This window comes from Pongo pygmaeus, chromosome 1 (genome assembly GCF_028885625.2).
Source record: "Pongo pygmaeus isolate AG05252 chromosome 1, NHGRI_mPonPyg2-v2.0_pri, whole genome shotgun sequence".
NCBI lineage: Eukaryota > Metazoa > Chordata > Mammalia > Primates > Hominidae > Pongo > Pongo pygmaeus.
This window is the reverse complement of record NC_072373.2, coordinates 25,143,867-25,154,205: the sequence shown is the minus strand read 5'-3', so window position 1 is coordinate 25,154,205 and position 10,339 is coordinate 25,143,867. Positions and strand designations below refer to the sequence as shown.

The following is a 10,339-nucleotide window of genomic DNA, read 5'->3' as shown; positions in this document are numbered from 1 at the left end:
TGCATCCAGCCAGTTATTTTTATTACGACTTTACCCTTAATTCATTGTATATTTTATTTAATTTTAATTTTTTTTTTTTTTTTTGAGATGGAGTCTCACTCTCGCCCAGGCTGGAGTGCAGTGGGGCGATCTCAGCTCACTGAAACCTCCACCTCCTGGGTTCAAGAAATTCTTGTGCCTTGGCTTCCCGAGTAGCTGGGACTACAGGCGCCTGCCACCACACCCAGCTAATTTTTGTATTTTTAGTAGAGACGGGGTTTTGCCATGTTGGCCAAGCTGATCTCGAACACGTGACCTCAAGTGACCCACCCACCTTGGCCTCCCAAAGTGCTTGGATTACAGGCATGAGCCACTGTGCCCTGCCTCCATTTTGTATTTTAAACAAAGGATGTTTAATACAGATTTATTTTTGATTCATTATACATTTTAAACAATATGAGTTTATAGCCAGTATGACTTTTACTCCCCTTTCTTTAAGGGGAGATAAGCACACCAGTAATCTGTAGAATAGTATCAGCACACAAGGCACACTTGCTTCCCTTTGCTTACCTCTGATTAAAGATCATAACTAAAAGGCATTTATTGAATCTATGGACATATGTATTTACTTCTGAGTATATATCTCTTCCTCACATGCATATACCTCACATAAATGATTTCTTTTTTTCAGTTACCATAGTGATTTAAACAGTTTTAAAACATCTTTATTAAGATTTTAACATACTACAAAATTCACCCATTTAAAGTGTACACAATTCATTGGTTTTTAGTAGATTAACAAAGTTGTGCGAGCAACACCACAATCTAAGTTTAGAATATTTCACCCCAAAAGAAAACCCATGTCAATTAGCAGTCGTTTCCCATTCTCTCCTCCTTATGCCTCAGTTGTAGGCCACTAATCATGTACTTTCTTTTTCTGTATATTTACTTACTCTGGACATATATAAATTGAGTCATACCATATGTGGTTTTTTGTGGCTGGCTTCTTTCACTTAGCATGGTGTTTTTTGTTTTTTTGTTTTTTTTTTGGGGAACAAAACAATAAACACCTTTATTACATGGGTGAAGACAAAACAAGGATTTATTTGCCTTTCCGGGCCTTGATTTTCCTAAGATAGAACTCCAACTCTTTGCCCTCTAGCACATAGCCATCTGCTCGGCCACACTGTCCCGGCCTTGAAGTGATGCACGCAAGAAGCTTGCCCTGCTGGAACTGCTTCTCCAGGAGACTGCTGATTATGGCATTCTTTTTCCTTTCATCATATTTCTTCTGAAATTTTTTAGATCGTTTTTTGTTTAAAATCTCTTCTTCCTCAGGAGTCAGCTTGGCTCCCTTCTTGCGGCCCAGGGGCAGCGCATAGTGGGACTCGTACCACTGTCGGTATGGTGTGCTGTCGATGAGCACGATGCAATTCTTCACCAGGGTCTTGGTACGAACCAGCTCGTTATTAGATGCATTGTAGACAACATCGATGATCCTTGTTTTACGAGTACAACACTCTGAGCCCCAGGAGAAATTCCCCACCTCCAACCTCAGGGCACAGTATTTCTTGTTACCTCCCTGCACACGGACTGTGTGGATGCGACGGGGGCCAATCTTGGTGTTGGCAGCTGGGCGCCCCAACTCATACTTCTGCTTCTTGTGGTAGGGCTTTCTCTTGCCCCCGGTTTTGCGGCGCTTGTGCCAGTTGTCCCAAGAGATGCTCATCGCTCGGCACTGGCTGGAAAGAGCTAGCATGGTGTTTTCAATGTTCATCCATGTTGTAGCATTTATCAGTACTTCTTTCCTTTTTTTAAAAAAATAGACTTTACTTTTTAGAGCTGTTGTAGGTTCACCGCAAAATTGAGCTGAAAGTACAGGGTGTTCTCATATACACCCTGCCCTGCTCCATGTAAACCCTCCCCTATTATCACCGTCTGCATCGCTGGTGTAATTGTTACCATCAGTGAACCTACATTGACATCACTATCACTCATTCCATAGTTTACAGTAGGGTTGGTTCATTCTTACCTAATGTAGGGTTCACATGGTGTTGTACGTTCTATGGGTTTGGACAAACCTTTAATGATGACATGTATCCACCATCGTAGTGTTGTACAGAGTAGTTTCACTGTCCTAAAAATCCTGTTATGTTTAAATTTTTTTTGTTTTTTGAGACAGTCTCACCCTGTCACCCAGGTTGGAGTGCAGTGGCCCCATCTTGGGTCACCGCAACCTCTGCCTCCCATGCTCAAGCGACTCTCCTGTCTCAGCCTCCTGAGTAGCTGGGATTACAGGTGCCCACCACCAGGCCTGGCTAATTTTTGTATTTTTAGTAGAGATGGGTTTTTGCCATGTTGGCCAGGCTGGTCTCGAAATCCTGGCCTCAAGCAATCCGCCCGCCTTGGCCTCCCAAAATGCTGGGATTACAGGTGTGAACCACTGGGCCTGGACCCAATTTTTTTTTTTCTTTGAGATAGGGCCTCATTCTGTCACCTGGCTGAAGTGTGGTGGTGTGATCATGGCTCACCGGAGCCTCGACCTCCCAGACTCAGGTGATCCTCCCACCTCAGCCTCCCAAGTAGCTGGGACTGCAGGCACGCACCACCACACCTGGCTAATTTTTTGTATTTTTATTGTAGACATGGGCTGGTCTCAAAACACCTAGGCTCAAGTGATTTTCCCGCCTTTGTTTCCCAAAATATGTTTAACTTTTTTTTTTTTTTTTTGAGACACAGTCTTGCCCTGTCACCAGGCTGGAGTGCAGTGGCGCAATCTCGGCTCACTGCAACCTCTACCTCCTGGGTTCAAGCAATTCTCCTGCCTCAGCCTCTCGAGTAGCTGGGACTACAGGCGTGTGCCACCACACCCAGCTAATTTTTGTATTTTTAGTAGAGATGGGGTTTCACCATGTTGGTCAGGATGGTCTCAATCTCTTGACCTCGTGATCCACCCGCCTCGGCCTCCCAAAGTGTTGGGATTACAGGCGTGAGGCACCGTGCCTGGCCTGTTTAACTTTTTAAGAAGCTACCAAAATGTTTTACAAAGTGCTTGTACCGTTTTCCATTCCCAATGATGCATGAGAATCCGGTTTCTTCATATCCTTGCTGACTCTTGGGATGGTCAGTCTTTTGTTAAAATGTTTTGTTAAAAATCCTTTGGCCATTTAAAAAATTGTGTTGTTTTCTCGTTATTGATTTTTAGAGTTATTAGCATGAATACAAGTCTTTTTTTTTTTTTTTTTGAGACGGAGTTTCACTCTTGTTGCCCAGGCTGGAGTGCAATGGCATGGTCTCTGCTCACGGCAACCTCCACCTCCCAGGTTCAAGTGATTCTTTTGCCTCAGCCTCCCGAGTAGCTGGGGTTAGGCATGTGCCACCATGCCTGGCTAATTTTGTATTTTTTAATAGAAACGAGGTTTCTCCATGTTGGTTAGGCTGGTCTCGAACTCCCAACCTCAGGTGATCCACCCGCCTCAGCCTCCCAAAGTGCTGGGATTATAGGTGTGAGCCACGGTGCCCGGCCTGAATACAAGTCTTTTATCAGATATGTGCTTTGTGATGATTTTTCTCCCAGCTTATGAATTGTCTTCATTCTTTTTTTTTTTTTTTTTTTTTGAGAGGGAGTCTCGCTCTGTCGCCCAGGCTGGAGTGCAGTGGCATGATCTTGGTTTACTGCAACCTCTGCCTCCTGGGTTCAAGCCATTCTCCTGCCTCAGCCTCCCGAGTAGCTGGGACTACAGGCATGTGCCACCACACCTGGCTAATTTTTGTGTTTTTAGTAGAGACGGGGTTTCACCATATTGGCCAGGCTTGTCTCGAACTCCTGATCTTGTGATCCACCCGCCTCAGCCTCCCAAAGTGCTGGGATTACAGGTGTGAGCGACCGTGCCCGACCTGGATTGTCTTCATTCTTTTCGGAGTATCTTTTGAAGAGCTTAACCTTTAAATTTTGATGGAGTTCACTTTATATTTATTTTTTATGGGTTATGCTTTTGGTGTCATGTCTAAGCAATCTTTGCCCCAAGGCCACAAAATTTTTCTCCAGTGTTTTCTTCTAGAAGTTTTATAGTCTTAGGTTATTCATTTAGGTCAATGCTCTATTTTGAACCGATTTTTTTTTTGAGATGGGGTCTCTCTATATTGTCCAGGCTGTTCTTAAACTCCTAGGCTCAAGGGATCCTCCTGCCTCAGCCTCCCAGGTACCTGGGACTCCAGGCATGTGCTACTGCACCCAGCTAGTTAGTTTAATTTTTGAATAGGTAATACTTTTCCGTGCCTGGCTTTAAGCTAATTTTTATGTATGGTGTGAGTTACGGATCAAAGTTCATTTCTTTCTTTTTTGCATGTGGATATCCAATTGTTCCAGAACTATTTCTTGAAAAAACTATCCTTTCTCCATTGGATTGCCTTGGCACCTTAGTAAAAAATTAGTTCTCCATTTATGTATGGATCTATTTCTGATTTCCATATTCTGTTCCATTTATCTATTTTCCTTATTTATAGCAAACCACACTGTTTTGATTCCTGTAGCTTTTAAACAAATCTTGAAGTCAGGTAGCATAAGTCTTCCAGCTTTCTTCTTCTTTTTTTTAAAGATTTTATTTTATTTTATTTTATTTAGAGACAGGGTCTTGCTCTATTGCCCAGGCTGAAGTGCAGTGGTGTGATCACAGCTCACTGCAGTCATTAATTCTTGGGCTCAAGTGATACTCTCACCTCAGCCTCCCGTGTAGCTGGGCCCACAGGTGTGTACCACTAGGCCCAGTTAATTTTTTGATTTTTTGTAGAAACAGCCTCACCATGTTGCCCAGGCTGGTCTGAAACTCCTAGACTTGAGCAGCCCTCCCACTTTAGCCACCTAAAGTGCTGAGATTAGAGGCGTAAGCCGAGGCACACAGCCAAGATGGTTAGAATTATCTTTTTTTTTGAGCTCTTGTTGCCCAGGCTTGAGTGCAATGGCACGATCTTGGCTCACCGCAACCTCCACCTCCTGAATTCAAGAGATTCTCCTGCCTCAGCCTCCCAAGTAGCTAGGATTACAGGCATGTGCCACCACACCTGGCTGATTTTATATTTTTAGTAGAGATGGGGTTTCTCCATGTTGGTCAGGCTGGTCTCGAACTCCCAACCTCAGGTCATCTGCCCGCCTTGGCCTCCCAAAGTGCTAGGATTACAGGTGTGACCCACCATGCCTGGCTGGTTAGAATTATCTTTAACTCATCACAGTCTACCTTCAAGTTATATTGTATCACTTCACACATAACATAAGTTTACAGGAGTCTACCTTTGTTTCCCTCCTCCTAGCTTTTATGCTGTTGTTGTCATACGTTTTACTTACACATTTGTTATAAACCACAGTCTATATTATTATTTTTGCTTGAACAGCCAGTTTTCTGGTTTTATTTTGAAATAATTATAAATAGGATGTTGCAAATAAATGTATAGAAAGGTCCTGTGCATCCTTCACCCCTCCTCCTTCAATGTTGACATTTTGCATAACTACATACCATATCAAAACCAGGAAATTGGGCGGGTGCCATGGCTCACGCCTGTAACCACAGCACTTTGGGAGGCTGAGGCGGGCGGATCACCTGATGTCAGGAGTTTGAGACCAGCCTGGCCAACATGGTGAAACCCCATCTCCACTAAAAATATAAAAATTAGCCGGGCATGGTGGTGGGCGCCTGTAATCTCAGCTACTCGGGAGGCTGAGGCAGGAGAATCGCTTCAGCCTGGGAGGCAGAGGTTGCAGTGAGCTGAGATCTCGCCATTGCACTCCAGCCTGGGTGATGAGAATGAAACCCTGTCTCAAAAAAACACAAAAACCCAGAAATTGGCATTGGTACAATCCACAGGGTTTAGTCAGACTTTACCAGTTACACATGCACTCATTTGTGTGTGTATGTAGTTCTATGCAGTTTTATCATACGTGTAGCTTTGTGTAATTGCCACCACAATCAAGATACAGACCCATTTCATCACCATAAGCCTCCCTGAAGCCTTTATAGTCACATCTACCTTCTTTCTCCCCAGTCAATAACCCCAGCAGCCACTCGTCTGTTCTCCATCTTTTAATATTGTTATTCAAATACATTACATAAATGTAATCACTTATGTAGTGTCATACAGTGTGTAGCTTTTAAAAAAATCAATCAGCATAATTCCCTTGAGAACCAGCCAAGGCCTAATTCTATCAGTAATTTTTTCCTTTATGTTGCAGAGTAGTATCTGTGGTATGGATGTACTACAGTTTCTTCAACCATTTATACATTGAAGGACATTTGGGTGGTGTCTAGTTCTTGGCTATTACAAATAGAGTTGTTATCAACATTCATGTATAGATTGCAGAGTGCATATAGGTTTTCATTTGCCTGGGATAAATGCCCAAGGGTGCAATTGCTGGGTTGTATGGTAAGTGCACTTTTAGTTTTGAAAGAAAATGCCAAAATATTTTCCAGAGTAGCTATCCCATTCTACATTCCTGCCAGCCATGTAAGAGTGATCCAGTTTTTCCCATATCCTTGCCAGAATTTGACATTTTTTATTTTATCACTCTGATAGGCATGTAGTGATACTGCATTGTGGTTTTAATTTAGATTGCCCTAATCACCGAGGTTGAATATCTTTTTATTAGCTTGTTACCTGTATCTATTTCTCAGTGAAATGTTTTTAGTACACTTGCTAATTATATTGTTTGCTTTTCTACTGTTGAGTTTTGGAAATTCTTTATATTCTAGATACTAAATCCTTTGTTGGATATTTGGCTTGCAAATATTTTCTCCCAGTCTGTAATTTATCTTTTCATTCTCTTGAGACAGGTTCTCACTCTGTTACCCATGCTGGAGTGCAGTGGTGTGATCATGGCTCATTGCAGCCTTGACCTCCTGGGCTCAAGTGATCATCCCACCCCAGCCTCTCACGTGGCTGGGACTACAGGTGTGTGCCACCATACCCAGCTAATTTTTTCTATTTTTTGTAGAGACATTTCTTGAACTGCTGGAAATGTTGCCGAGGCTGATCTTGAACTGCTAGACTCAAGCCATCTGCCCACCTCTGCCTCCCAAAGTGCTGTGAATACAGGTGTGAGCCACTGTGCCTGGCCCTTTTCATTCTCTTAACAGGATCTTTCACAGAGCAAAATTTTCTAATTCTTAAGAGGTCCAATTTATCAAGTTTTCCTGGATCATAGTTTTTGTTTGTTTGATTGTTTGTTTGTTTTTGTTTTGTTTTGCTCTCGTTGCCCAGGCTGGAGTGCAATAGTGCGATCTCAGCTCACTGCAACCTCTGCCTCCTGGGTTCAAGCAATTCTCCTGCCTCAGCCTCCTGAGTAACTGGGATTACAGGCAGGTGCCACCACGCCCGGCTAATCTTTGTATTTTTAGTAGAGACAGGGCTTCACCATATTGGCCAGGCTGGTCTTAAACTCCTGACCTCAGGTGATCCACTCACCTCAGCCTCCCATATTGCTGGGATTACAGGCGTGAGCCACTGCGCCTGGCTGGGATCGTAGTTTTGATATCAAGTTGAAGTACTGGTCTCCCAGCCGTAGGTTTTGAAGATTTCCTCCTGTTTTTTTTTTTTTTTTCCAAAAGTTTCATAGTTTTACATGGTATGTTTAAATCAATGATTCATTTTAAGTTAATTTTTGTAAAAGGTATGAGGTTCTTCTTTTTTTTTTCTTGGCCTACAGACTTTTTTTTTCTCCACCAGTTGTTGAAAAGGCCGTCCTTCCTCTATTAAATCATGTTTGTACCTTTTTTCTTTAAAAAATTCAGTTGTACATTCTTTTGTGATTCTATTCTGTTTCCTCTATTATATTTCATTGATCTACATATTTATTCTTCCACCAGTACCCTACTGTCTTGATTACTGAAGTTATTTAGTAAGCCTTAACATTGGGTAGAATGATTCTTCTTATCATATTCTTCTTTTTCAAAATTGTCTTAACTATTTTAGGTCCTTTACCTTTCCATATAAATTTTAGAATAAGTTATTTATATCTATAAAAAGCCTTGCTGGAATTTGGATAGGAATTATGTAAATCAGTTTGGGAAGAATTGATGTTTTTAGTGTTGAGTTTTCTAAGTCATACACAGTATTTCTCTCTATTTATTTAGGTCTTCAGTGATTTCTTTCATCAACATTTTGTAATTTTCAGCATACAGCTCTTATACATGTTTTCTTAGATTTATAACTAAGTATTTCATTTGCTTTGTAGCAATTGTAAATGGTATTGTGTTTTCAGCTTTGGTTTCTACATGTTTGTTGATTTTTGTGTGTTGATTTTGTGTCCAGTGACCTTCCTTATTAATTTTTAAAATTGCAGTTAAAAATAGATTCATTAGGATTTTCTGTGTAGATAATTGTCATCTGCAAATAGGGACAGTTTTATTTCTTTCTTTCCAATCTGTCTGCATTTATTGTTTTTCTTGCTTTATTGCATAGGCTAGAACTTTCAGTACCATGTTGAATAAGAATGATGAGAGTACGTCTGTGGGAGGAGAAGGTGGGAGCATCACTTGAGGCTAGGAGTTAAAGGCTGCAGTGAACTATGATCATGCCACTACCACTGCACTCCAGCCTGAGTGACAGAGTGAGACCCTGTCTCAAAAAAAAAAAAAGAAAGAATGGTGATGCCATGTTCCTGATATTAGGGGGAAAGCATTCAGTCTTTCAGTCTTTCACCACTAATTATGCTGTTACCTGTAGTTTTTTGGTAGATGCTCTCTATCAAGTTGAGTCAGTTCCTCTCTAATCCTAGTTTGTGAAACTTTTTTTTTTTTTGTGCATGTGAATGGGGACTGGATTTTGTAAAATGCTCTTTCTATATCAATTAATACGGTCATATGACTTTTCTTCTTTTTTATTTTATTTTATTTTTTAGACAGGGTCTTGCTCTGTCACTCAGGCTGGAGTTTAGTGGTGCAGTCATGGCTCACTGCAGCCTTTACTTTCTGGGCTCAAGTGATCCTCCCACCTCAGCCTCTTGAGAAGCTGGAGCTTCAGGTGCATGCCACCATGCCCAGCTAATTTTTAAATTTTTTTGTAGAGACAGGGTTTTGCTATATTGCTCAGGCTGGTCTTGAACTCCCGGACTCAAATGATCCTTCCACCTTGGCCTCCCAGACTGCTGGGATTACAGGTGTGAGCCACTCTGCCCAGTCTGATTTTTCTTCTTTAGCCTGTTGATATGATGAGTTGTATTGATTGATTTTCAAATATTGAACTGGCCTTGCATACCTGTAATAAGTCCAACTTGGTTATGATGTATAATTTTAAAGAATTTTTTATTATTTAGTTATTTTATAGCAACAGAGTCTTGCTCTGTCACCCAGGCTGGAGTGCAGTGGTGCAAATCATAGCTAATTGTAATCTCAAACTTCAGGCTCAAGCAATCCCTCTGCCTCAGCCTCCCAAGTAGCTGGGACCACAGGCATGTGCCATCGTTCCTGGCTAATTCTTTTTTGATATTGCTGAATTTAATTTATTAATTTTTTTTGAGGACTCAATTATCTCTTAAAGAGACATAAATAATAAGAAAAACATCTTACATATTTTACCTGTGTGGTAACCATTTCTGACACTCTGGTTAGATCAATATTTCTATGTGGTATAATTTTCCTTCTACTTTCAGGCCTACGTTTAATATTTTTTAAAGTCTGGTAGTGATTAATTCTGCCAGATTTTTTAAAAATCTGAAAACATCTTTATTTTCATTTTTGAAATATGGTTTTTAAAAAACTGGGTGTATAATTTAAAGTTGGCAGTTCTTTCTTTCAGTTCTTTTTTTTTTTTGGGGGGGGGACAGAGTCTCGCTTTGTCGCCCAGGCTGGCGTTCAGTGGCATGATCTCGGCTCACTGCAAGCTCCACTTCCCGGGTTCATGCCATTTTCCTGCCTCAGCCTGCTGAGTAGCTGGGATTACAGGCACCCGCCACCATGCCCGGCTAATTTTTTGTATTTTTAGTAGAGATGGGGTTTCATCTCTACTAGCCAGGATAGTTTCGATCTCCTGACCTTGTGATCCGCCTGCCTCGGCCTCCCAAAGTGTTGGGATTACAGGCATGAGCCACTGCGCCCGGCCTTTTTTTTTTTTTTTTTTTTAAGAGGTAGTGTCTCACTCTGTCACCCAGGATGGAGTGCAGTGGCACGATCGTAGCTCACTGCAGCCTTCTTGGACTCAAGTGGTTCTCCTGCCTCATCCTCTCAAGTACCTAGGGCTACAGGTGTGTGCCACCAGACCCAGCTAATTTTGTAAAACTGTTTTTGTAGAGACAAGGGTCTCCTTGTCTGGCACAGGCTGGTCTTCAGCTCCTGGCCTCAAGTGACCCTTCTGCCTTGGCCTTTCAAAGTGTTGG

At 41.8% G+C, this 10,339-nt stretch overlaps 3 protein-coding genes across 3 annotated transcripts in view; 1 reads left to right on the top strand and 2 right to left on the bottom strand.

The window, feature by feature from the left end:
- NVL (nuclear VCP like) overlaps positions 1–10,339 on the bottom strand; it is a 549,783-nt gene that overhangs the window by 236,900 nt on the left and 302,544 nt on the right. The window lies entirely within an intron of this gene.
- Positions 1–10,339, top strand: part of LOC129034804 (uncharacterized) — a 100,630-nt gene that overhangs the window by 26,718 nt on the left and 63,573 nt on the right. The window lies entirely within an intron of this gene.
- Positions 1,064–1,725, bottom strand: LOC129027777 (small ribosomal subunit protein eS8-like). The gene has a single exon (XM_054473986.2). It carries the CDS (start codon positions 1,706–1,708, stop codon positions 1,082–1,084), a length of 627 nt encoding a protein of 208 aa, XP_054329961.1. The 5' UTR covers positions 1,709–1,725; the 3' UTR covers positions 1,064–1,081.